The following is a 27,715-nucleotide window of genomic DNA, read 5'->3' as shown; positions in this document are numbered from 1 at the left end:
ATTGCCATAATCATACCATCCCACTGGATAAAAACATGCCGTATTTACCCCACTTTGGTTAAAAAAAAAAAAAAGGGGTTTTGTATGAAACTACTTCACCCCACTCAGCCCTGTTGTAAAGTTTTGCAAAAAATAAAAATCATTCAAAATACGAGCTCTTACGGACCCATGTCCCGAAAAAAATATTTGAATTTTATTTAGTCGTCCCCACAATCTTATTTTAGGTTAGTTTTCTTCTGGCAGGGCCTCTGATAGGTCACCCATGAAACAGACATCAGACCTTGTAGTCGCGAAACAAAAGTTTGGTTGTGTTGCAGGCCAAAGGCCCTTTTACATGGTGCGAGCATTCTTCCCAACAATCAGATGTATACAAAGGACAATGATCAGCGAATGAATGAGCCAATGCCGATTTGTTGGCCCATTTTTTTTCCCCTTCTTCACACAAGGAAGATAAAATAGCGGCTGGTCAGCTGTACATCTCAGTGTGAATGGAGAGATATACAGCTGTCTCTTGGGTCAGAGTAATGATGGTGCCCCATACCAGAAATATTCAATCCATGATAACGAAATATAAATGAGGACCAACTGCCATGTTTTGTAGATAGACGCTCATCACGTTGAGCTGAGAATCAGCTCATTTAAAAGAGCCCTCAGCAAGTGCCATCTCTTGGTATTCAGAGGGCTCCCACGATGGCTCCTTAGTGAACCCCAGGATAAACCAGTGTATGCAGAGGAAGTGTCTCACCAAAGAAACAGCTGTTACCATGTAGCGATAAAGAGTACCGCACTTTCAGAAAACTCTTGACGTGTCATTGATGCATGTAAAAACTATGGATCAGTGGGGGTCCTGCTCACCCGAGCGCTGTGTCCCCCTTAGCTATGCTTTGTCAGTTTCAACTGCTTCCAGCCTCATAGAGATGCATAGGAAGCTTCTCAGCAGTCAGACCCCCCACTGATCAATACTTCTGACATGTCTCAAGAAGGGTGTCACCTCTCCTTAAGTGTGTGGAGACACCTAGGGGGTGAGGGGGAGAGACTATGCCATCCCCCGACCCAAAGGAGAGCACCCAGAACACCCCTCTTGACCTAAGCCAGAAACCTACTGCACACTGATGAGGGGGTAAACACCCTGAAACAGCTGTCTGGGAATAGGAAGCCAAGCCAGAAAACCACAATCACTGTTTTAGAGACTCGTACATTGATTTCAAGGAATGCTGCCATCCAATAGGTGGCGCTGCAGAGCTATTGTTCTATCTTCCTTATTTGTCAAGAGTTTTCTGCAGGTACTCTAAGGACTTGTTGGCAAAACCGCCATAATCAGATGTGCTTATATGCTCAACCTCTTACTGCAGCAATGTTAAAAGGAGATCCCTTTACAGTCATGGATTCCACTTCATACAAAGTCATCTGCTTCCTTTATTTAGACAATGTAAGTGTCCTTAGGGAAGTAAGAAACTGAATAGTCCCTAAAATGATTTGCAGAAGTGAAGTGTACACCACATCTACCGGCCATCACAGGTCTCACACTCACCTACGTAACTGAGAAGAACAGGCAGAAATATGAGGCCGTGGGCAGCTCCTAGCAGCACCATAGACAAGTACATCCGGAAGTAGAAGACCTTGAATATTTGAGACTTGGAGAGGCCCAGCACACCAATCCCTACAAACTTTGTCAGAGTGATTCCACTGAAGACCTAGGAGAGAAACCAAAATCAGAGGCATTACTAACAGGAGAGGAGACATACAACATGACAGTAGCGTCCAGGCCACTCATCAATGACATGTGGGTGTATAACCAGTCCAATCTAGGAGGTGCTGCTCCGGTGCAGATGTGTTACATCAGCTGGATCAGGACGGGTAAATAGAACTTGTAGGAAATTTAAAGAAAAATAGTCTAGTGATAATTTGGCAGATTTTTTAAATCAAAAATCCTGAGTGAGAATGGGAAATACTCACCGAGCTGCCCATATGTGCCAAGGCGTCTTCTGCACGTTGCACCTTATTTCCCTTTGTGCTCACTGAAAAGGCCCTTGTCACATGACTACAAAACTCCACAGAGATACCGCAGCACTGCAAGTGAAACGCACTGGTTACTGCCTGTACATTTAGAATTTTACAGGACAAGTTAATTCTAAAAGTCCATTACCCGGCAGTCCCTAGATTTATTCCAGACCACAGTTTGCACTTTAAACGCTTGCTGATCACCCAATGTCTTCAGCCTGCTCCATATAACTCAAGTGTTTTTCATATTGCGTCTCTGCAGCTGTGCAAAAAGTGATCAATCGCGGGAGCGGCGAGAAATAGATCATGAAGGCAGAAACTGTAGTAACCTCACTGTGCCTCCTCTATGGGGACTCCAGCAAGCATCTGCACTAGGATTACTCGATCACAAGGTGTCATGGAGCTACAGGAGCCAATAGTCTCAGCCAATCCAGATAAGCTCTGCAATGTATGTCAGCAAACCGTATTTACCCTGTAACTTGGCCTAGTAGGTCAGTGGATGGAAATGCGCAATTAAATATTAAAGAAAATATTTTTAAAAAGTTAATATTCCCCAACACTCTATAACCTTCCAGGGTACAAAATGTAATCATAACTCTAAGGCTACACTCACATAAGCAAGTGCATTAACCGGCAATTACACCTATGGGAACGCCTGAAAATAGAACATGCAGTGATACTGCGAGAGAGAGAGACACAGACACACACACACCTATACAAGGTGGTAGTGTGAGCAGTTTATATATAACATATTAAGATGTGAATAAGAAACTCACCATAACCAAATTGACCAGAGAAACCGCGTTTAGACTGATGTCCCAGAGCCACATGACCCCAAACATGTTGACAAGGATCATGGCTATGGTGACACACATCAGAACTGCAGACCAAACTTCAAATCCCAGCAAGATCACAGCCACGAAGAATATGGCAGCCAGCGACACACTGAGGTTGAACACGGTATCGTCCACGATGGTTAAATACTGCTCATAAAATACATAGAAGACGCTGCAAAAGATGGAGACAATCAGAAAAAGTAACTTCTACCGCCAACACACATCACAAGTACCTCATCTAAGATGCTGGACAACTTCTGCACATGGAGACCCCACTTCTATCAGCCAAGAACGGTTATGAAAACCAGGATTTTTCATCATGTTCATTGGGGAACACCGTATGCCTTAGATATAGCTCTTGCCACTAGGAGGCTGACACCATCAGCTATACCCCTCCTACCATGAAGGGAAAGTCCCCTGGTGACCACACACCGCGCTAATTGGGATTACCAGGGACTAGCGATTGCTGAAGGATTGGAGGGAAGAGGCCAACTTGATCCTCAACAGTCTTAAGAACAGGTGAGAAAGGTACGGTTTCTTTTTCTGCCCGTAGCAAACCAGAGAACATTCTATCTTGACTTTCCGCAGAATTATGGGGTTTACGCTGTGGAAGTTGATGTTGACCCTCCAGTTGCCGACTCTCCATGTGCAGTCAGATGGGACACAGGGTCTAAGTTTTGTCACATGTAATCATGTAGAGCGAAGTCTCACTGTGCTACATTGCTCCTCCCATGGCAACTGGCAAGGAGGATGTATGGTCTCCGTGTGTGGAGACCATTGTATAGTGCCACATTACTGCTCCATGGATGGGGAAATGAATAAACTGTTCTTGCGCAGTCAGATGCAACGCAGTCTCAGTTGTGTCAGGACATGCGTGGAATTACTCCTTATGGATGGGAATAAGACGGGACATGCTAGTCATGCAGAGGACCCTCACTTAGAGCTACATTACTCCACCTTGTAAAGGGAGTAAGACGACTGTATAAGCTAGTTATGCAGGAGACTCACTCAGCACTACAATACTCATGGCATGGAAGGGAGAACTACAAGGAAAAACACCTATGCCTTAGGTCTGTGACAAGAACCCCTGTCTATCGGTGCTAAGATGGAGTGTTTTTCCATGTGCGGGAGCCATGCTACTCATAGTTGTAGAGGACTAAGCCCATCTCTTGTTAGGCTGGACATGCACCAGTCTCCTACTGGCATCTCAGACCTGTTGCTAAGCAGGGAAAGAGTCCAAGAGTGCTGCTGCAGATATCATTGGGTACACTATTGAAGGCAGACGGTGGCATCAGCTATACCCAAGGTCTTGCTGGGTCCCCGAATGATACGGATGAGAAATGTGCATTCCACAATAGAGGGCTACTGAGGAAGTCCCACCTCCAGTTATCAGCCTTGTAGGCCCGAAAAGCCCAGGCTTAGATTGGGGAATCATCCGTCGATAGAGATCCACAACACTAGTCTGGAGCCCAAAGAGATGCAAATGGCGAGCACTAAAAGGCCGGGGAATAAGGCGCATGTCTGTGGCGCAACACGTTGGGCTGTATTCTGTGGCAGCCAGGTCACTACCAGCCACGGCCGGGAGGTGTATCCAGACCCCTGCATGTGGGGAAGGAGACGACCCTGAAGCAGCGGACGACTGTGGAGACAGAAATGACAGAGATTCCAAAGAGGTGGAAAAAACGTGGCCACGGGTAGAGATGGTAAAAAGGGTCTGTCAGACATCCACAACAGAATACAGTAATAAAGTACCAGTAAAATACCAGTAATAAAGCCTGGGATTTCCTAGAATGGGTAGCAGGAAATGAGAACGACTGAACGATTGTGTTTAAACTAAAAGGATTAGTGTCCAAGCCAATGAGGATTTTTAACATTATGTGAACTGAATGATGAACGATAAGTAAATTAATTGTTCATACTTCATTTGTTGCCCGTGTTTACACTGCAGGATTATTGTTCATTTTTGCTCATTAAGTGATTTTCTGAATGATAATTGTTCCATGTTAAAGGGCCTCAAGCTAAAACGGATTTAGCTCAGTGTCTGCAGGTAGGGTATAGCTGGTAGGAGGGACTCTGTGCTTAGTGTCCACCTCCTAGTGGCAAGAGCTATACCTAAGGTCTACAGTGTCCCCCAATGAGGGGCGAGGAAGGAGGCTCTTGGTCTGAAGTAATAAGTATATTCTTGCATTAGGAAAACTGACCACTAAAAGGATGTTCTTCAAAATAAGCCCAAGGCACTGCACTCCCTCCCACGTACCAGTGATATTAAAGGGGTTGTAGTCCAATATTATAGAAATGGCACCACACCTGTCCATAGGTTGTGTCTGGGATAGCAGCTCAGCTCCACTGAATTGAATAGGACTGAGGTACAGTACCAAACAAAACCTTTGGACCTTTGGTCATGTTTTTCTAATCCTGGACAATCCCTTTAAGAATACTGCTATAAACACAAGGTTAGCAGCAAGCGGTTTACAGAATTGCCTATACAAAACATAGGGTAACACATTTCAATTCATTCTGGAGAAGAGGAGAAAAAAACCCAAAACAAACAAGCTTGCCATAAATTACAGCTATAAGTTACCTACGAAACTCAGGTTGCCTCAATGTCCCTGCGTAGCAAACACACTTCTAAAGTATCACCAATCCAGCTAGCATGTAATTCTGGAAACTACAGTACCTGTAAGCGAAGACACTGATGTTCCTGCTCGGGGTATCCATGCTTTTTGTAATGTTTTTGGTTATCATTCGTGCTTTTCGTAGGGCATCGATGAAGTCCGAGGAGTTATGCAGGACGGTGTGATAAGTCATAAAGTAGGTGGCCCCGACGTCCGTGTTATTGGAGAGCAGGTTCACCGCAGAGCCGTACGCTGCATGTCCACTTTAAAAAGATATACAACCAAATAATTACCATGGGTTCCAACCAGCAGATGTCAACTAAACAGCTTGTAACTCATCATCCAGCAGACTGTAACCATCCAATGTCACCGAACACTAAAGCTACATACAGTTATGACAGGAGCCCGTCAGACAGGGCTTGCTGCATCTTCATATACAGTCACATCCGTGACCTCAAGCATTATAGTAGAGCCTCTACTATGTACAGTTAGAATGAAGCTCTACCACACAGCCCTGACTTGACATATATTCCAGCATTTTAGTCAGTTTCATGGCCATTAGTGTCTTGGACTCAAACTTAACTCTTGTAAATGGTGAAAAGTTGAGCAACCTGTTTAGAAAGCAATTCTCCAATACGCTAATTAACAAAACTATTCTGTTCCATAAAAAGACCTTCCACCTGACAAGATACAGCCATCACAACTGTTAGAGATGGGCTGCTCTGCTGTAACGGCATCGGTTTCTAGGGGGGTCTCCAGACTGTGGATGTAGCATGCAGTTCACACCCCTCCACTGTGCATTACTTAGCTTGTTACTGGATGCAAACGTATGATGGGAATACCAGTTTTAACTGCAGCCATTACCAATCATCTTAAAAGGCGGTGTGGTTTTGCAGGAAAAACTAAGCAGAATTATACAGCCACTTAACGAGAAGTTTGAAAATCCCGCCCGATGTGGTCTTCTGAACACAATTCTGGCCGTATGTGGCAGCCACAATGTGGGGACCGACTTAAAGTGTATAAACAACTTTTCAAGGCTCCTTTCCTCACTTTCTTACAATGAACCTGTCAGAAAATTCATGCTGTCCAAATCACGGGCAGCGCAACATTCTAATAGGCTCCCGCATTAGAGAGAGCTAGGTCTTAGGGAAACACTAGCATTTCAGTGAAAATATTGGGCGAGTTTTAACCCTTTTCAATCCAATCTCTATCCTGGTTTTCCTAGGGGGCTTACTCTTTTTCTGCCGTTATACAACAGTGCTATCTGCTGGCTAAAGCCAGTACTGCATGAGGTGACACATTGGATAGGCACCGACAGCAGAGAGGCTTGCAATATACAGTAAGAGAACCCTGATGGATGTCTTCCAATATCGGAGCTGTACAGCCTTAAATCATAATGTCTTCAGATGTCAGACAGTGGATTGGAAAGGGTTAAGAGGGCCATATACCAGGATTCTGGCTAAAAACACAACAACAAAAAAAAAAATGTGACTGTGTGCTCTCTGCAAAACTTGCCATTTTTTCTACTTTGTATTACAGATGGGGGCGCACAAATTTACTAGAATTTACACCAGAAGCTGGCAAACGTCTCAGTGCAAGTCTACGCAAGTTCATAGCTGGCATACATTTACTTTCTGGAGCACAGGACAGCCAGTGGCATCACAAGTGTATTGACAGGTGGATGCCTTGTTAAATTTGTCCCATGAAACTGCACTGGGACAGGATGAAACCGCACACTTGTTATTATAGTGTATGCAATACTCAGCATAAAGAGGAGATCTTGTTCCCTTATATCTTGGTTGCACACTGAGAAACAAAAACCATAATGGAGGACACTATACAGCAGTACCGAGTAGTGTAGCTGTGAATTCAGCACTGAGTTGAGATGATAAAACACAACCAACAATGTGAATGTCTCTGCCACAGCCACAGCCACAGCCAGCCAGCCAGCCAGCCACACACACACACACACCTTCCTCCCCATTTCATATGCTTTTACAACTGTAACCTCATCTCTCAGTGGAGCTAAAAGCCAACTCCTCTTTGCTGTATCAGTTTTGTTGGGGAACTCACGAGTGAATGAACAGTTAATGAGGTAGGATGAGAAACTGTCTGGTAAGCGTAATATTACTAAAAATGCCTTTATTTTTCCAAAGTGCCAACATCTTCGTTTGTACTACTGATTTATGGAAAGCTGTTCACACACCGTATCAGAGACATTCATCTGTAATAGACGGATATACACCAGCCTTTACTGGCTTCCGTTATAAAACCACAGTATGCCAATAACTTACCCTTTACCACACTTGGGATTGGGGTTGTCAGAAAGAAACATAGGCAGGAATTTCATAAACTCCTCTCCTTCTGGCTTCCGCTTGCCTTCTGGAGTGAAACTACGACAGCGAATGCACAACGGATCTACAACTAGAGGAAAAAAGGGACAAGAAGTGCTGAGCAGTGATGCTGGAACATCTAACCATAGATCAGTTACATGTCCGGAAACAACAATTGTGGAATAGCTTTTCTTATACTCAGTTATTCCTCAGAGAAATTAATGAATAGACAACTGGGTGGCACCATTCCCCTTGTCAAAAGGGTGTGTCATACAGTCTGATACAAGAAGCACTAACTGGACAATGGGAGAATGTGCTGGCCGGGACCAGAGATAACCCCTTAGATGCGGCAGTCAACAGCCACCATCTGTTTACCCATCGGAATAAAACAAACGCATAATGAAAATGTAACATGTTATAACCACACACGCACGCACGATTGCTGTTCTGTTCATCAATCCAGTCCCTCCAAAAAAAGCAAAAGCGAATGAGATTGTCAGAGTAGATAAATCACCACCCACTGGGACCAGTCATCTGTCTGGGATCATTCTGTATACAGCCAAAAGCTCGCAATTCTCACTCGTCATTCAGTAGCTTGCCCGTGTTTAAACCGAACAATTATCGTTAAGTTGTCAGAACTAATATCGTTCACAAAATGTTCAGTCTAAAGTGGGCAAACGGGGCGGCATTGCTGCAGTTGTTGTTCTACAGGGCACTTCAGTGTTATCTGCAGTCCTGGTCTCCGGGCATTTGGTGGGTGAGAAGAGCCTCTCCTCCCTCCACTGTTAGCCAGCGCTCTTCAGCTTGTTTCTTTATGCGAGGGGGTGGTGGGTTGGGGGATTATGACTTCAGTTGGAGAATGGAGTTGATCTATGGTGTATATTAGGAGGACGGCTCTCTATGGCATCTCACAAGGAGGAGCATTATTATGCAAGAACAAAAGTGCTGTGTAAAAGCAAAAAAGCTTCAGTTATAAATTCTGTTTCTTGGTTCCGTTTTTGGAGCAGTGATGGAATTAACAGAAATAAACAGATTTTTACCACTATTGATTTCAATGTGGGTTTTTAAAACCTGGAAAGCTGCACAGTGTTCCTATATACAAAAACCTAACAAAATGGAAGCAAATTAAAACCTTTCCATTTGCTTTCCTTTATTTACAAAACCCACTGAAATCAATGGTCGTAACACCGGATTAGTTTATTTCTGTTTCTTTGCTGCATAGATGGAATCCCCTATCCTGGGACCTACACAGATTCGAACAGGGGTCCGGTGGGTCTCAGAGTGACTATAGCAGGTAACTTGTCATTGCTCCATTCACGTCAATGACAACACTGGAGTTTACCGAGCTCAAAAGCTTTGGTAATCTCCTGCACTGAACTGAACTTCTTATTGGGTTGGGAACTTTTTACAGTCAGACATCCTTAAAAGTTAACCTGTGACTAGCTTGAAGAAAAAAAAAAAAAAAAAAAAAAAGATTCCAAAGAACAAAAATTTATTTATTTTGCTCAGATCTTGCTCCATAGCAGTTTAGCCAATCTCCCCTAGGGTACTGCAGCAAGTTGCAGTACCAGGCACAGCCGCTACAAAGTGTACAGTGCTCTGCCTGATCAATGCAAACCACCCTCTCTTAATTTTAGCTGTAGAACCCTCTACAGCAGTGTTGCTCATATATTTGTGCCCAGAACCAAACAACACACACACACACACACACACACACACACACACACACACACACACACACACACACACACACTTTCATAAGTGGTCAAATTAGTGATTCATACAAGGTATGAGGCTTTGGCAGCAGCTGCCTGGTACTGGGTGCACAGTTCAGCTTACATACCACTTGCTGCAGCCTTTTCTTCATGCATTTTACTCAGTTGACTTCCACTTTTTATGTAAGGAGGAACATTTGTTCTCGAGTTCAACATAAATGACCTTTCACATACAGAATTCATATTCATCTTTGTGTAAATTCCTTTTTATAACTTGCTAGACAGTTTATTCCATGAGAGATGCATAACAAAACTATGATAATACAGACAATTAGATGAAAATCTACCTGAAGCATTGCAGAATTTCTCAGTGTTGTTATATACTCGGCAACAAGACGACTGAGGCTTCACCCAATCAAAGTAATCATCAAGCCAGGATGATGGAGCATAGCCAATTTTTGTGCTAAAATAACATGAAAGATATGACAGAGTTAAAAGGAAAAGAAAGCATCACCTGGATTTGGTTTACACTAATTAAAACCAGATAAACATGTTTCTAGTTCATTTCCTGATTGTATATTTTCTATTCTATGTTCTGTACATTACTATGGGGCAGCCAGAACTCCGGGACCATTCACACAATGGACAGGAGCCGACTCACTGACATGAATGAGAGGCTCTCTTAAGGCCCAGGGCCATAATAGTTCTGATTCTCACGATCCAGCAAGAATCTGAAGATTATCGTTCAGTGTAAATGCCGAACTAAGAAGTGTGTGTGTGTGTGTGTGTGTGATATATATTATATGCACACACACATAAAAATAAAAAAAAAGACACTAACAAAATTCTTTAACAATGTTTAACAAATATTGATACAACTCAACTAAGGAGTTCTATAAAATATCTGATCATCAGTCTCCTGGCTCACTTACTAGTTGTCCATTTGTGCTGCATTATAAATCTGTTGTACAAGCGAGTTGTTATTACAGCCGGCCCCACCGCACACCATAGCCTGCCCCTCTGGGGATTTGTAATCATGCCCCTCTTCTACCACAAAGTAGACGGGCGGGCCGCTGTGCATGAACTTATTTAGGGAGTCAAAATACTTCAGAACATAGGAATCCTGCAAAAGAAAATGGAACACGATAGAATACAAGCACATGCAGCCAAGTGAATAAAGCCATACAACGTCTACAAAGGAAGTATAAACTTAGTGTGAACTTACATCTGGCATAGACAACGACTGGTCCAAACCAATTTCTACTTTATTAACCACAGCGATACTGAAGGAAAGCATTCCTACAAAGACAGATACCTGTAGAACAGATTACCAAGCAGGTAAGTAAGCAGCTGTACCCAGCAATGGCACTTACAAGTCTAATGGTGGTCCGAAATACATTCCCAGCATGTAAAGTCATGCAGAATATCAAACAGGTATAAAATAAAATGACTCTACAAGATTGCATTCTACCTGAGACACTTTGTAGTTTTCTGTATACAAGGACCCTTATATTAAATTTTTTTTATTAAAACAGGAACTTGTTAAAAAAAAAAAACGCACACTAAGCTACTGTAACATTGTCACTGAGGCAGTGTAGAGGATGAAACATTTGGGGAATTTACAAGGCGCATTCAAGTTCTAAAGGTCTCCTAATAGGAGCCTATGGAAACCTAGCACATATGTTTGAAGACACAGGCATTCTCTCTCATTGAAGATAGCCGCCACTATGGAACAGCAGCGTCCACCCCGCCGGACTGCTGACAAGCGGTAAGACCAACATAACATCACGTACATCTTGTCGCCCAGATTCACCTAGTCATCAGTGTTCTAGGTCACTAATGCCATTCACCTAGTGTGGGACTCCATTCTTACAATCACTTTATGCAGTGACATATCATACATACCACTATGGGTCTCAGCCAGTCTTTCAATAATATTGGTGAGTAAATCTTTTTAAAGAACAGGAAGAGCCAGCTTTTTGGTTTTCCAGACCCCCGATTTCTTCTGCATCCTGGAACACAGCAAAGGATGTCCAACCTATTTTTCTATGAATAAAAGTAAAAAGTGGGTCAGCCATCAAAGTGGTACCTACAGGGTTTATAACCTGCTAAACTACTGTCTGCTGCAAATTCTCCCCCAAAGAGAGAATATAATGTATATAATAATAATCTTTATATAGCGCCAACATATTCCACAGCGCTTACAAAGCAGGGGGAAAGAAGCAAAACTGTAAGTTTAACCATCTGATGTGGAGCTGTCGGATGGTATACTCCTTCTGGACGGAGGTTACAGACTGGGACAACTATTGGGGGTGCCACTGCAACCAAACCCTGCTGTATGTCTGCTAGGTATTCTGGGTGAAGAGCGGTGGCAATTCCATATCTGCATTTTTCTTGGCGAGGTGCTGTTTCTGGCCTGTAAGGTTGTAGCATTGCACTGGATGGATAGGAGACCCCCCGACGCTCCCCCAATGGCGCAATCTAGTCCGTTCTATTCTCCCGTATGAAAAAAAATAGCATACAAAAATAGAAAGTGCCCAGATAAATTCTACAAAGTCTGGGGAATTTGGTGTGGCCCATCAACCACAGCCCACACGCAGAACGCATTTCAGCAATCGGTAGACCAAATTAGGTTTTCAACCCATCCAGGTGCCATTCAACCCTTCACAGGTATGAAGAGAATATCCTGAACTCTGAAAATTATCTTTCCAAGTATGCCATGCTATACAGTGTATATTGTAGTAAGTAATTGTAACAGATTCGTGGACTTGAACCATGTTACACTCAGGTTTGTCACCGAGTAATGTAATTTGATATTTTATTGAGAACAGAACAGGAGTTAAAAAAAAAAAAGGAATCAATTGATGGAGACAGTAGGGGTGCGGGTCCTGCTCCAATGAGCTTATATACTAAAGATAATGGGGTGATACAGAAGGTAAAGGGGTGGGGAGGTGGAGTGTGGGATGCTATACACAATTTTGACTCAGGGGGCGGTTGATGGCAGCTAGCAGGGATTGCAGTCACTAGGACAGGCAGCATGTTATCAGGCAGAGTAAAGAGGGGTTTGGCATAGGAGATAGGGTATGGCTCCCTGAAGAGGTGCGTTTTTAGAGCACGCCTGAAGTTTAGTGTGTCAGCTATTGCCTGGATAGCTTTTGGTAGCGCGTCCCAGAGGACTGGTGCTGCTCTGGAGAAGTCTTGGAGGCAGGAATGAGAGGTTCAAATTAAAGGAGCACTTAGTCTGATTTAGTTAGCGTAGCAAAGAGTACAGGATGAGTGGTGGATTGAGATGAGGGATGCAATGTAGGGTGGTGCCGTGCTGGTGACAGCTTTGTGAATGAGGGTAGTGAGTTTAAGTCGAATTCTGTATTTGATGGGTGGCTGGACAGGAAGAGGAGCCTGGCTGACGCATTCAGGATGGATTAGAGAGGGGAGAGTCTCGTGCGGGGGAGGCCTATCAGCAGCGAGTTGCAATAAAATCGAACCGTGAGTGGATGAGGGCAACAGTGAGTACTTAATACTTCAGTATTTAATACTAAAGAAGTTCCATCTATGCTAAAACTAAGTGTCAGCACCTCAAGTGTTAAATACTTTGTAGTAGTAGTTCTATAGAAGGGGGGGGGGGGGAGAAGCACTCACTATTCGTTTACCGGTTTTTATCACCGAGTTTGTCAGCCTAACCATTGTGGGATCGCGGGCTTGTTGTTCTGTGTAAACACTCAGTGCTTCACATAGAGGGTAAAGAGCTGAGTGAGAAGTCCGCGATCCAGCGGTGAAGTCCGTCAGTGTAAACACTGCAAAAGCGCCAACGGCCTTAGCGGTGACATCAGCGCTCGTGCAGACGTTTACCCGACTGACGGACCGTGTAAGAGGGCCATTAGTGGAATAAATGTGAAGAGTAATAGAAGAACTTGCCAATTACTTCTGCCCCATGAGAAAACTGCAGCCTGACAAGATATCATTTAACTTTAGAACTGTGTAGGAAAGGAGGATTTGGAGGCGCTTTATATTTTAAAAAATTTAAAAAAAATAAAAAAAACCAAAACACTGTTTGAAGCTTAAATCCACATATTCACCTCTTGTCTCTTGATGTCCAAGCCAAGTAAGCTCACAAAGCAGGTAATTTGGAGCAGAAAGTCGAAAAACACAGCCATTCCAGCAAAGAGGGAAAAGGTTCGCACAGCTGGCATGGATGACAGCGCTCCTAGGGGGACACAATCAGGTTACAATGAAAGTTATTTATAATACAGGTAGAAAAGAAAGGGATAAGACACTGTGTGACTAAAATGGGAGACTGCAGTATATATTATTATAGTATCATTATATGAAGTAAAAAATGAGACAAGATGAGTGTATTTTCTATAAACCTACAATTGATGTGGAGCCACCTGAACCAGCGTGACCTAGTGGGCTATATCACACATACAGAAGAACTGGAGCGATAAGAGTGTTCCGTTCATTCATTGTTCTTGCAGACTCTTGGCATATGCTCCTTGTTTGGTCCTAGGGCTATTAAGCCTATATTCTGGGGACGGTGTGGAGCTCACTGATAAGAGGTGTATACACAATTGAATATGACCGTCTAGTCCAATAGCGAGCTTGTATATTATGTTGATTTGGATATAGGTCGCTCATCCTGTGGAGTTGTACGAACCCCAAAATGGTACCAACAAAAACTACAGGTTGCTCTTCAAAAAAACAAGCCCTCACATAGGGCCATCAGCAAAAAGCTAAGAAGTTTTGACTTTTTGAAAATAGGAATACCAGAACTGCCGACTGTGACCTGGACACAGGAGCATCAATGACCCTTTGTTACTAAAGGGATATGGTAGCCTAATTTTGGGTATGACAATGTATCATAGTAATACATAGTCGCATCCCAATACTGTTTTTCCCTTTAAATTGGTGGACGTTTTCTATATAGGGTTTGAACGCTTTGTATATTTTCATTTGGACAAAGTATATAAGAAAAAAAGATCTGCGCTTCTTAAGGAAAGCAAATCCTCTGGTACCAATGGTAAATGTATCCTCCGTTTATTCTGTACGACGTGTTTCGTCATTAGGACTTTATTAAGTACATACACATTAAAACACTTTATATAGAAAACCTATTTACCTCTCCTGATGGGGATCCACGGCTGCCTCTGTGTCTCCGTGGATCCCCATCAGGAGAGGTAAATAGGTTTTCTATATAAAGTGTAATTGTATTTTAATGTGTATGTACTTGATAAAGTCCTAAGGACAAAACGCGTCGTACAGAATAAACGGGGGATACATTTACCATTGGTACCAGAGGATTTGCTTTCCTTAAGAAGCGCAGATCTTTTTTTCTTATATACTTTGTCTGTTTGGATACGGATCCCTGTAAGGATACGGTGATAGAATCTGCTGGCTCTCCTTGTCTCTAGCCTGACAGGATAAAAAAGGAACTCTGGAGGAGGATCAATTATTTATTTAAAGCTCACGTGGACATGGGGAGTTAGTTGGTCCCTATATAGGGTCCTACTTAACACCGGGTAAGTCTACACCTTACTTATTTAGCCAAAGAGGCAACATTTTACTTGATTTCTCCCTGCGAGCGCTGTCCTTATACTTTTTGTTATATCTTGTTATATTTTCATTTGAAGATTTATCGAGGCACATAAAACTAAACGATGCCAGGCTACGAGAAATTACCCAAGAAAAAGGCCACCGTCTCCGAGAAGGAGGAGAGGAATATGCTGGGGGCTACATCACCCAGGACTCTGCCAATCTGCTGATCAAGCTTTTCCCCTTCAAGTCGTTCATCCCTCTAAAAGAGAACAAACATTGGTTTATACCAATAAGTGTAAAAGCAAATATCCAATCACCCATCTAATCCACAAAGCTCTGCTGGCCAAGGCCGCTGGGTTCAGTTCACATCAACACTACAGAGCAATCGTAGCTCTGACTTTGAAACTGGCCCCAATGAATCATGAGAGTCCATGGACCACGATAGCTGCCAGGTTTCTGGGTCTTTTAAAGTGATTTAAATCACCAAAAGGCATTTATCCCACGGGGTAGGAGATAAATGCTGAGATTCACAACAACCCTGAGAACTTTGCAGCTGAATGCCGCTGTGAGCGGTGTGCTTGCTCGACTACTACTCTATTCACTTCTATGGGACAGGTGGAGATCTGTGCACTCAGCAATCTCCTTACGTTCCAAAGAAGTAAATGCAGCAGTCACATCTATATGCACTACTACTCCATTCACAAGCACCTAGAAGGAGCAGTCTTACAGCAAACTCGGCATGCAGTTACATCTCAGGCATCTGATTAGAGTTGTGGCGTGATTAGATGAACGGTCTTGCCACCTGAGCACCTAAAAGTGGATCCCCCTTGGCCTATAAAAAGGCTCTCAGAGGCTCCTTGTGTGCAGTGACCTCTTATGCCACTTGTATAGAGCTTGATGACCACTGGATGCCTCTAAGACGCAATCAAAGATTTTGGCCAGTTAACAGAGTTTGAGAGGGGCGCATTATTGGACAAGGAGTATGTTAGCACTATATAAATAATGTGTTTGTTACAAAGAAATAAGCACAGTGTTTCAGAACCTAAGTACTTAGGACGAATTCACAAGAGCACTTAAAGACTCGTCCAGGTTGCGTCCAAGAACATAGTGTGTTTTTTTCCCCATTCATGTCTGTCTTAAAGGGGGTTGTCCTGCGAAAGCAAGTGGGGTATACACTTCTGTATGGCCATATTAATGCACTTTGTAATGTACATTGTGCATTAATTATGAGCCATACAGAAGTTATTCACTTACCTGTTCCGTTGCTAGCGTCCCCGTCTCCATGGTGCCGTCTAATTTCAGCGTCTAATCGCCCGATTAGACGCGCTTGCGCAGTCTGGTCTTTTTTCTTCTGAATGGGGCCGCTCAGGCCGGAGAGCGGCTCCTCGTAGCTCCGCCCCGTCACGTGTGCCGATTCTAGCCAATCAGGAGGCTGGAATCGGCAATGGAACGCACAGAGCCCACGGTGCACCATGGGAGAAGACCCGCGGTGCATCGTGGGTGAAGATCCTGGCGGCCATCTTCGCAAGGTAAGTAAGAAGTCGCAGCAGCGCCGGGATTCGGGTAAGTACCGGACGGGTTTTTTTTTTTACCCCTGCATCGGGTTTGTCTCGCGCCGAACGGGGGGGGGGGGGGTGCTAGCTATTGAATTTTTAAAAAAACCCGTTTCGGCGCGGGACAACCCCTTTAACTTCTGTATGCCATCCATTTTTCATGTCCACAAAAGAAACAAGCAGCATTTTAAAACTAAATATAAAATGAGAACTAAGGATGCTGTACCTGTAGAGTCTGTACAATGATGTATATGTTATCCACTCCAACAGCAAGAACCAAAAACGGGATGACCTCTATTACTATGAGGGTGAGTGGAATGCGAGCATAACTGAAGACCCCCAGAGAACAAGCCACAGAACTCAGAACAATCAGGATGCCAGAAATACCCAGCGAGACCTTAGAGTCCACCTGCAAGATGAAGAAGTGAACAATGAAAGACATTACAGTAAATAATGCAACGGCTTTCCCGGCTCATCGGCGCACAGCTCCACTCCTCACACCACGCACACACCAGTGGTCCCCTTCCATCCTGCTGCTGCCCAATATTCGTTTTCAAATATAGTTTTCACGATTTTGATTAAAATCAGAATCGTGATTCAGCAAGATCATAAAATAATCAAATACATTTGATCAAGCGCCCAGCGCAAGAGGACACAAAACCAGTTTTAGATATATTGGAACAATTAAAACTGACTGCCAAGTGTCCAAAGTGCAGACGGATTTTAATGTTCCAATTTAATATTTTAGGAAGGACTTCAGGCTGCATGATATTCTTTTAACTCCAATCAAGACCAGGAATAGAGGCCACACACCAAGATGCTGCTGCAGTGGCCGATGTTGCCCAAGGCCAGCGAGATGTAGACGAACATCAGGGCGTAGCTGATGAGAACCGTGGTCACATCACTCGCGCTCTCCCGGTTGATTTCATCCTCAATGCTCCTCTCAGTAGAAAAGGCAATTGATAAATTGGTGTTGTTGTAATTTTTCACAAACTCTATAAATCTAAAGAAAAATAAAAAGTGAAGACAAATTATAGAAGCCTGCATGTAAACGCCAACTAATAAAAGCAAATACAAACATCCCCAATTCAGACGGTGCAGGACCCCCAGAGCCCCAGTTACCGGCTGTCACTGACACGGCAGAGGATATATTATACATACGCTTTCTCCCAGGCTTTTGCTTTATTTGTTTTCTCGGTGTTATTGTGGAAGTTGTTCACAGGGAAAGTGATCACGAGGGCCGTAGCGTTGTTGTAGTTGTCTCCTACAAGAAATACGTTTGGTGACACTTTGCAATAAAGTCCTTTCTGAGTCTAGTGGTTTATTCTAGGTTGTATCCGCACATACAGGTAGTGTGCTAAATACGGCAAAAATCACAGGAAAAATGCATGTTTTGTCATGCTGTTCTTGACGTACCGTTGTCTGAACAACCAGACAGGTGCCATCATTTCATTCACAGTGCATGAAGTAGCGGAGGGCGGGTTAAATTAAAGCTATATAACTGCTATGTGTAAAAACACTTTTTTTGCGGCTTTTAATTGCAGTGCACATAGGATCTCTGTGCATGGTGGGAGCCTGGAGTCTAGTATATCCATGACCTATGGGGTCCCTATGCCCACCCTTTTGGCTTCTTCTGGATAAACACCCATTCCCGCGCACTCTGCTCTGCTAACACACTCAGACTAAACACCCCTCTAATACGGACATCACACGCTCATCTCCAGGGCTTCTCTAGAGCAGCACCGATCCTCTGGAACACTTTACCCCAAAACATTCGGACAATCCCGGAGGAATGGAACTTCAGATGTGCCTTAAAGACGCACCTCTTCAAAGATGACTACCAAACCAGCTGATCTAGTCTCCCACCCCCGCAAAATGCCCCTCCCCCTCCCTATAGCTTTCCACTTTTGCCCATTATGTACACTTAATGCCCCATACCTCCTGTACTACCCCTACCCTGTTTTCTGTCCTTAAAAACTGTATACCATATGTTATTGTCACATTGCTCTGTTCCCCCTTGCTCCACCATCTGTACCTTCTATTATCATTCCTACCCCATTTGTTTCCAAATAATTGAATACCACATGTAACTTGTAATTTCTGTAATTCTCGTATTGTATGTGTTCCCCATGTACCTTGAAAGCGCTTCGGAATAAAAGGCCCTTTTCCACACAAAAATGATCACCATTAGTGCCAATTAGTAGTCTGACCTGCCGGGAGCTGTATTCAGAGAACAGACCACCTGCTGTTCTCGGAATTCCCTTTGTTCTGCCACTGGGCTGACAGCTGAGACAATGTAATCAGCGCTCCCCGGACACACCACAGCGTGAGGTCCATCTTATCAGCTCTTCTGCCGAAAAATGGATTTCATGCCAAACTAAAAATCATCATTCAGCAGAAAAGCGAAAGATGGGCACATCTATACCCAATGATTAATCACTGAAAAGATGGCTTTTGAATGATAAATCGCTGTGTGTAAAAGGGCCTGTTGTCGTAAGATTATAGGCTGAACTAGATCGATGTGTCTTTCTAGCTCTAAATACTAGGTTACCCGCTGGGAGTAAGCTGTGAATCACTAAAGCTAATGGCATTGATGCACATTTCTATCCACCAGAGTCAGGTAAGCCATGCTTAGGTTGCCTGCCTGGTAATATATGACTATTTAAAAGGAAACCAGTCATCAACAATAAGCACCATAAATTAAAAATCGATGATTTTTGCAGTTCAGGTAACAGTTCGAGGAGCCTCATTTCATACTCACTTGGTCACCTGTTTCTGCGTTGTCCCCTGGCAAAGTCAGAATATACACACCACCTTGACCATCTTCACAAGGCTGTGCGCACGCACTCCTATTCATCTCTAAGGGAGTGCGCACACAGCCTTCTGAAAAGAACCCAGTTGGTGAGTACATGCTGACTTTGCAGGGGAACAAAGCAGGAATGGGCGAGCATGAAAACAGCTCCCCAGAACCACACAGCCTAAACTAGAAGCACCATAACTTAGTTTTTAGCGCTTATAGTTGATGGCATGTTCTCTTTAACTAGTAAAGAGTGCTGACATATACATTAGCATTAATATGCACTCAAGCTGTGAATATAACAGTTGTATAACATTTATCTCACCATCATAGCCTCCAAGTACAAGCCAAGGGAAGATTGGCCCACCAAATGTACCCAGGCAAGGATCGTGAAGGACAGAAGTATCATTTAGCGATGCAGGAGATCTGTGAAGATTTAAGATGTAGTGGTGAAAACAGATCATTGTACAAGGTGGTTGGGGCATGCAACTCAATAGCAAACGTAAAAACCCATGCGGGGTTTGAAAATTCAAATTAAAAAATTAGTGCTATTATTGTTGATGGGTCATGTTAGAGCTGCATTACTAGGCAGTGCCCATAGACAATACTAGCTCGCTTTTGAAAAGGAGCCAGACTAATTAAAAGGTCCCATTAACCCATTCCCGCTGCAGGGCGTAAGTTTACGTCCTGGGAGCGGGGTACTTCCCGCAACAGGGCATAAACTTACGTCCTGGAGATAGCGCTGGATCATATGTGATCCAGCGCTATCCCGCAGCGGGAGCCGGCTGTCAGTCACAGCCGGCGTCTCGCTGCAGCAGCGGGGGGGGGGGGGGGAGACATCGGAGATGCGCCCGCCACTTTTAACCCCTTCCCTGCCGCGATCTAAGTAGATCGCGGCAGGGGAAGAGTTCACAGCGGGAGCGCGGCTCCCTCTGTGTCTCCGGCCGGAACTCGCGATGTCATCGCGAGAGCCCGGCCTGTCACCATGGCAACAGGACGCCAGACACTGGCGTCCTGTATTGCCTATGCCTGAGATCGCTGTATGAGCGATAAGGCATGGGAGAGCAGTAGCTCTGCCATGCCTAATGACAGCGATCATCAGGGCAGTGATTAAAGTCCCTCAGAGGGACACAAACAGTGTAAAAAAAAGAAAGATTTAAAAAATGAATTAAAAAAAATGTAAAAAAAAAAAAGAGTAAAAAAACCATTTTTTATGCTTTTTCTCAGATTAGCATAAAAAAAAAAAGGTCAAAAAAAAATAAAACCCCACATATTTGGTATTGTCGCGTCCGTAACGATGCGTACAATAAGTTGCACATGCTTTTGACTGTGCACCGAAAAAAACGCTAAAAAAAAGCTAAAAAACTGAGGCAAAATGCTCATTTTTAGCATTTTGCCTCACTAAAAACGCAATAAAAGTGATCAAAAAAGTCGTATGTACGCCAAAATGGTACCAATAAAATCTACAGCTCGTCTCGCAAAAAATAAGCCCTCAGAGCTCTGTACATCAAATAATAAAAAAGTTACGTGACTTTGAATGCAGCAATTTAGAATAGAAAAAAGATTTCCAAAAAAAAGGGGTTTTATTGCAGAAAAGTGGGAAAACCTAAAAAAAATGTTAGAATTTTGGTATCGTTGTAACCGTACCGGTCTGCAGAAAAAAATGGAAAGTCTCATTTATGCTGCATGATTAACGGTGTAAAAAAAAAAAAATAAAATAAAAAATAAATCTATGGCAGAATTGATGTGTTTTCTCTCTCTGCTATCATTAAAAAAAAAAAAATAAATAAATAAAATTTACAATATAGTCTATGTACCCAAAATTGGCATCGATAAAAACTACAGTTCGCCACGCAAAAAACAAGCCCTTATACGGCCGCGTCCACGGAAAAATAAAAAAGTTATGGCTTTTGAAAAATGGAGATGGAAAAATACCAAAAAAATCGCTTGGTCCTCAACGCCAAAATAGGCCGTGTCATGAAGGGGTTAAAGGCTTTAGTTTGTTGGTTCGGTTTTTCACCCTCCTTTTTTGCATTCTTGTTTTATCAAAGAGAAGACGCCGTTCATAAGATATGTTAATAAAGTTATACTAGTGAGTGCAACACCCACTAAAGTGCCAAGCATTGTGCCAAGAAAGGATTTGTGGAGTCTGAGAAGTAGCATTGCATATAGGGATCTTTTTAACCACCATGGTATTATTCAAGAGGAAGAAAGAATAGCAAGTTCCATACATACACATATATTCACACCCAGGAGATGGTAAAGCTAACTTACTTCACACAGTACAAGAAGTGGGTGTGGTAGTCCGCTATAGTAAAGAACCCGTCGCTCACAGAATGGTTCAGTACTGACCAGCTGTTCTGGAAGTAGTTCAGCACACTGAGGATTGTACAATTGTTGTTATACGGTGCCAGGGGAGCCAAGCAGATGTCCTTCAGCATCACAGTCTCATTGTGGTACTCTGCACTTAATTCTTCAATGGCGCTTTGTAGTTCCAAAACCTGGAGAAGGAAATAAAAAGTTCAGTAACATTACCGTTAATAGAAGGCTTATTCAGACAGGCTTATAACTGGTCCATGTGGATCCATTAGAACCCATGCGGCCATTTAGATAATCACGCATGTGAAAGATCTCAGCATGACCCATTCTTCTCAGCCTTCACTGATGAGAATAGCCCATGGCAGTCTGCGCAGCCCATGGGTGGTTAAAGAGGAAGGCCTAAATTTACATTGCTCAAGTAAATGGTTAAGTAGGCAGGCTAGTAAAAGCATGTCCACTTGATCAGCGTAAACACGCTGGCCGGATGGACAGTAGAGTAAGCAGGCAAGCACTGGGGAGAGTCAAGTGGTAAGCAGACAGCATGGTTGCTCGCTTACTCTACTGTACACTCGACTTGCACCCCCCCCCCGTGTCAACAAACAGGACCGTGCACAGTTCAGTACATAGGAGAGTTGAATAGTAGCGGAAGGAGGGATTGTATTTCTGGTCCCAGTTCACTAGAGCCAGTTATTTGACCAATGGCATGCTCAAAGTCAAGTCCTGACCTTACAGTTACTGCTACTAGTGAACTGGGCCCAGTTATTGACCAATGCAAACTAGGCCTAACTGCGCTTTTTACAAACTTTTGGCATGTCAAAACTTGTGATCAGTGGGAGTCCCGCTGCAGAGATCCTTGCCGATTGCTAGAACAAGGGGGCCACAGCTCTCACCCAAGCCCTGTGTCTTCGTTGCCTGATGGACACAGAGGTCTATAGAAGGTTTATAGACCTCAGACTTTGCTTTTCGGCTCCTATCAACAGCTAAAGACAAACAAGACATCTGAAGGGCTAAATTGCTCGGTAGCCCTGACATGTCAAAAGTTTGAAACTAGTCCAGCTACTCTCCAAATTGACAATGTAGCATATACTACCAACTCCTGCTGTTCTAGAGAGGCAATGGCATAGATACAATACAGCTGCGAGGCTCTGTGAAGAAAGGAGTGGATATCAACAACAATATAATAAATAGTCTTGCAGCATACATGGCTGATTCTTACTCTATATACTACTCGGCTACATATAGAGCTCCGCTACGGCTCTTATTATAATGAAGACTAGCTGAAGATGGCAACAAGACTTATGCATTCTGGATTATGGATGTTGGAAGAGCATGTAATGTTTTGGAGATTCTAAAGTTAAAAAAGTGCGCCTTTCCCTTCTTGTGCACATGGAGGGTGCGTTCACACGGGGAAGATCTGCTGCAGATTTTCTGCAGCTGAAAAAGAGATCTGCACATTTTGGTGTGATCCGCAGCGGATTTAACCACTTCAATTTAAGGAGTGAGAGCTGCTGTGCATCTGCACCAAATGGTGAGGGCTTGTGTGAATTGTCAGCTGCTGAAAAATAGTCCACCTATAAACATCCCCTTAATGAGAACCTCTTTAGTTGCATGAAGCCCCAACCACAGGCAGCATGAAATCCGGACAGGTGCCAACATTACAGAGCGCTATGCTCTACTCAAACACTGCAGGGTGTCAAGGATATAGACTTTGAAAAGTAGCCAAGAATGGGGAGAAGAGTTGTCCGGGCAGCTCCCTGCCAACTGCAACAAATCCCTCAAAAACAGATTAAAAAAGGAAAATAAAAAGGAATTTTGTTACCTGGGACAGAATGTCAAAGGTTAGAGGTGGGCCAAACGGCACGTCATCTCCTGATGGAACTGGGCTATACATGTCTCCCTTACTGTAGGGAGCAGTGATAATCAGCTGCTCTGTGCGGAAGAAAGGTCCAAAGTGGGTATCGAAGTAATCCTTCTCTTGGCGAGCCTGGCTGTGTGGATCAGACCAAAGCTCCACGGGGTCTGTAGTAATATGCATGTACTTCATCCCAGCACAGCACACGGCAATAGCAGCGAGGGAGAAAAAGATAACAGTCCAAGGGTTCCGGACACAGAAGGATCCCCATTTGGTAAAAGCTACTCGTAGACAGTTCTCAAGTCGCTCCCCGATGCGGTCAAAGCATGAAGGCTCACCTGTATTAATGCAATACAACAAATTTTGTAATATGGGGGAAGAGAAAAAAAAAGACATTTACACACAACTGATATAAAAGAAGAATAAAGCAGTGGAAGACAGATCTAGTGGTCAGACCACCATTACTTAAACTTTCATGGCATGGATACAGGAGTACGATTAGAAAACCTTTAAAAGGGGTTTTGTCATTAGGGGGGAAAAAACAAAAAGATAAAAACACCAAAAACAAACAACAACAACAACAACAACAACAAAAAAAACACTAAATAAAAAAATTTAACTATTCCTCCCCAGATCATCTCCTGTTGCATACATTAGCTGCAGTTCACTTCATGCAGGGCAGCAAATGCTACGAGTGACAGTGTTCACCGCCTAGCAGGGAATTCCAAAACATCGGCAGCGCTATAGCTCGCCGCTAGTATTTCATATACCGTAGTATAGGAAACCCTAGTAGCGAGACATGGTGCATGCGCAGCAGGCTGCCAAGTTTTTGGCATTCCCTGGTAGGCATTGAATGCTACGTACATTGCCCTGCAGGAAGCAGAGAGTCGGCAATGTACGCTTCGTCACAGGAAAAAAAAAAAAAAAGAAGAGGATCCGGCCAGCTGGAGGTGAGGTGACCCAGGGAACTGCAGGAGCCAGAAGATGATCTGTGAGGGGAAGATCTGGTAAGAAGACTGATGGGGGAGGAATAGGTAAGTAAAAAATAAATATAAATGACAGAACCCCCTTTAACTACCAATCATTTACAAACACAAAACCTTATTTTCACATCTGGCTTGAGATGCACAAATAAGAAAACTACAAGTTACTCAGCAGTTAGCTATTGTGGGGCTCATGGTGTAAACCATTAATAAGACTCCAATCATTCTGAACTATTGCAGCGCTCTGCATCAGACGTACCTGCTATGGGAGTGGAGTTGACCGAATAGGCTAAAGTGCTGTCAATTGGGGCGTACTCCGAAATAATGTTCTTTTTTCTGCAAACAAAGAGAACAAATGAAATGGCCTGGCTAGAAAACTTCTCAAACTGGCTGCTACAAAACATTAAACGTGATACTTTGAGCAAAAGCAGAAAGTAGAGCTACTTCCAGGGCGGAGGTGTCCAACCAGCTTAGAAAGTCTTTTTTGAACATACGTTTGTAGGAGTCAATGCAAGTAAGTTCACAGGTAGGCTGCCAAAGCCACCTGCAATAAAACACCCATTCAATCCCGCGATCTCCAGCGAGCATAAGACAAAACTTACTACATCCACGCCATATTCTGGGGGCAAAGGCACTAAGCTAACGGTTTACTGTATAATTGATCTACCTTGTATTAGAATCCTAATATACTAGAATTTCAGATTTTAAAAAAAAAAAAAAAAAGGTGACAGTTGCTTTGTTTTTAGACCAGCTTATTTGCCTTAAAAGGCCACTGTAGTGAAAGCATTTTTTCCCCCTTCTTTATGTAATTAGTCGCCCGGTTTAAATAAATCGGCTAGTATTACCTTGGGCAGTTAGTTATGTCTTCCTATTTGAACATTTTTTGGAATCCTACTCTCGAGTTAGGACATGTAGCCTACTCATTATCTCAGCTACCAGAGCTTCCTGTATGACTGTACCACACAGGCTCTTCATAGGGAGACAAACTCAGTTACTGCTGATGACCAGAGGCTCCCATCACACAGCTATTAAGGAGATTTTAGTTCATCCTCACTGACTATATATTTAAAGTCCCTACCTTACTTAGGAGACTATATAGGAGGGTAATGACAATAGTGTCCTCCAAGCAAGCAGAGATGGTAGTAGCTCTAACTGGCCATGTGATGCATCACTGGATTGTTAGCAAAGCAACGAGGAAAAGAAAGTAGGGAGAAATCAAAAAATCAAGGTACTGTCCAATAAGTATCAGACAAGAAGCTCCACTGCATGTAAGTACAATATACAAAAGGAGCAGATGTCCAAAATGTGACCGGCAAACAGATGAGGATTGTAGAGATGGAAGAATGTGTTTTCACTGGAGTGGCCTTTTACCATCACCACTTGGAAGTTTTCCAATTTTTCATTTTTCACAAGTATGATACGGCAATACAAAGAAGCAGAAAAAAAAAAAAAAGCTCCAAAGTGTAAACCCAACCCAAAATTATTACCTGTAGCACCAAGCTCCAATCACAACTGCAGAGAAAAGCAGTACAAAGGCAGCATAGGCTAGCCACATGATGATCGCCATTGCATCGAAACCCCAGATCAGCCATGGCTGAGGAGGCGGTGGAGGCACAGGTTTCTCCCCACAGACCATTGTGCAGTCTTGGCAGCTGCAAGGAGAGCCATCTTCATCTACCGACTCATTGCATCCTTTGGTTGCATTATTCATGGGTATCATTTGGAGGAAGGGCTTGTCTGTAATGGCAAACAATTCTACAGTCAGGAGTCAGATCTGGAGTCTCTTCAGAAGCCCATCGGTCTGCAGTTATAAGACTAGATCAGAGGTGACAGGGTGTTCTAAAAATGGCTCTGAATGGTAATAGTTGAAAAATGTTAGTTTCTTGAAGTCTTGTATTGCATCATCACAGTTCTTGCAGTTTATGAAGGGGAACACTTCCCCAATACAGTGGTGGTTCAAACGGGGAAGGAGCAGCACCCTAACCCCCTATCAGCCACATTACCTTCGGATAAACCTTCCTGCAAGAGGGTCACTTATTGTGGAATTTATAGGTTACAAATCTAGTTGGCACATCACTCGGCTGCCCCAAGTACATTTTAACCTTTTAGCGATGTAACTAATTTTAGCCCTAAAAAGGCGGTTTCCATGTAATTTTGGTCATCAATAGTTGATCGGCTGGGGGTCCACTGTCAACGATCACTGACAAAACACACAGGGAAGCAGACTGCTCCACCTGTTTAGTGGCCAGAGCCGGTAATTGCAGGAACAACCATCACTGATTATGAAAGCTGTGGCAGCAAATCCTAGCGCTGGCCCCTACACGGGTCGAAGCGATCCACTTCTACTCTGTACCTTGTGTGTTTTGCAGGTGAAAACCAGGGCTGTGGAATTGGGAAGCTAAACTCTAAATTCTCAATTTTCCCAGACTTCGATAAATCCGACTCATTTTTTAAACACTTCTACCGACTCCACAGCCCTGGTGAGAGCAGGCATGGCTTTTTTTTTTTTGCAATGGGAGATATTTTTTGCTTTTCCACTTATGTAAATGGTTGTATGAGGGCTTGTTTGAGAGGGATGACGAAGTTTTACCATGATGGTAGTCATAAAAAAGGCTACACAAGACATTTTGATTACTTTCTTTTTAATCCCATTTTAGGGATGTGAGATGAACAGAAAACTACTATTCTGGCAAACTTTTTTTTAACAACATTTACTACTAATTATTAGAGATGAGCGAACGTACTCGGATAGGCACTACTCGTCCGAGTAATGTGCCTTATCCGAGTACCTCCCCGCTCGTGCTGAAAGGTTCGGGAGCTGCCGCTGCTGACAGGTGAGTCGCAGCGGGGAGCGGGGCAGAGCGGGCGGGAGAGAAGGAGAGAAATATCTCCCCTCCGTTCCTCCCCGCTCTCCCCTGCAGCTCCCCGCTCCGTGCCGGCACCCGAATCTTTCAGCACGAGCGGGGAGGTACTCGGATAAGGCACATTACTCGGACGAGTAGTGCCTATCCGAGTACGTTCGCTCATCTCTACTAATTATGCATCCTTAACAACCCATATTAAATTATCTGTAGTCTTTTTTTAAAAAGGTTTACACCTATAATAGATTTTTTTTTTCTCTCTGTAAAACCAAATTAACTGATGTCAGTACTGACTACAACCCAGTTAACCCCTCAGAT

The 27,715-nt window shown here is 43.5% G+C and overlaps 1 protein-coding gene across 1 annotated transcript in view; it reads right to left on the bottom strand.

Moving 5' to 3' along the window:
- NPC1 (NPC intracellular cholesterol transporter 1) overlaps positions 1-27,715 on the bottom strand; it is a 54,458-nt gene that overhangs the window by 3,977 nt on the left and 22,766 nt on the right. Inside the window, exons 6-24 of the mRNA XM_066579619.1 lie at positions 26,024-26,273; positions 24,796-24,872; positions 23,521-23,891; positions 21,657-21,883; positions 19,708-19,808; positions 17,747-17,849; positions 17,399-17,588; positions 16,812-16,994; positions 15,177-15,291; positions 13,577-13,704; positions 11,406-11,546; positions 10,726-10,815; positions 10,433-10,623; positions 9,848-9,963; positions 7,747-7,876; positions 5,515-5,715; positions 2,778-3,009; positions 1,957-2,070; positions 1,532-1,694 (exon numbers count right to left, since the gene is read on the bottom strand). Of these exons, the coding sequence (XP_066435716.1) occupies positions 1,532-1,694; positions 1,957-2,070; positions 2,778-3,009; positions 5,515-5,715; positions 7,747-7,876; positions 9,848-9,963; positions 10,433-10,623; positions 10,726-10,815; positions 11,406-11,546; positions 13,577-13,704; positions 15,177-15,291; positions 16,812-16,994; positions 17,399-17,588; positions 17,747-17,849; positions 19,708-19,808; positions 21,657-21,883; positions 23,521-23,891; positions 24,796-24,872; positions 26,024-26,273 (3,123 nt within the window). The remainder of the gene's footprint in view (positions 1-1,531; positions 1,695-1,956; positions 2,071-2,777; positions 3,010-5,514; positions 5,716-7,746; positions 7,877-9,847; positions 9,964-10,432; positions 10,624-10,725; positions 10,816-11,405; positions 11,547-13,576; positions 13,705-15,176; positions 15,292-16,811; positions 16,995-17,398; positions 17,589-17,746; positions 17,850-19,707; positions 19,809-21,656; positions 21,884-23,520; positions 23,892-24,795; positions 24,873-26,023; positions 26,274-27,715) is intronic.

This window comes from Eleutherodactylus coqui, chromosome 9, assembly GCF_035609145.1.
Source record: "Eleutherodactylus coqui strain aEleCoq1 chromosome 9, aEleCoq1.hap1, whole genome shotgun sequence".
Lineage (NCBI taxonomy): Eukaryota > Metazoa > Chordata > Amphibia > Anura > Eleutherodactylidae > Eleutherodactylus > Eleutherodactylus coqui.
This window is presented reverse-complemented; position numbering and strand designations above follow the sequence as displayed.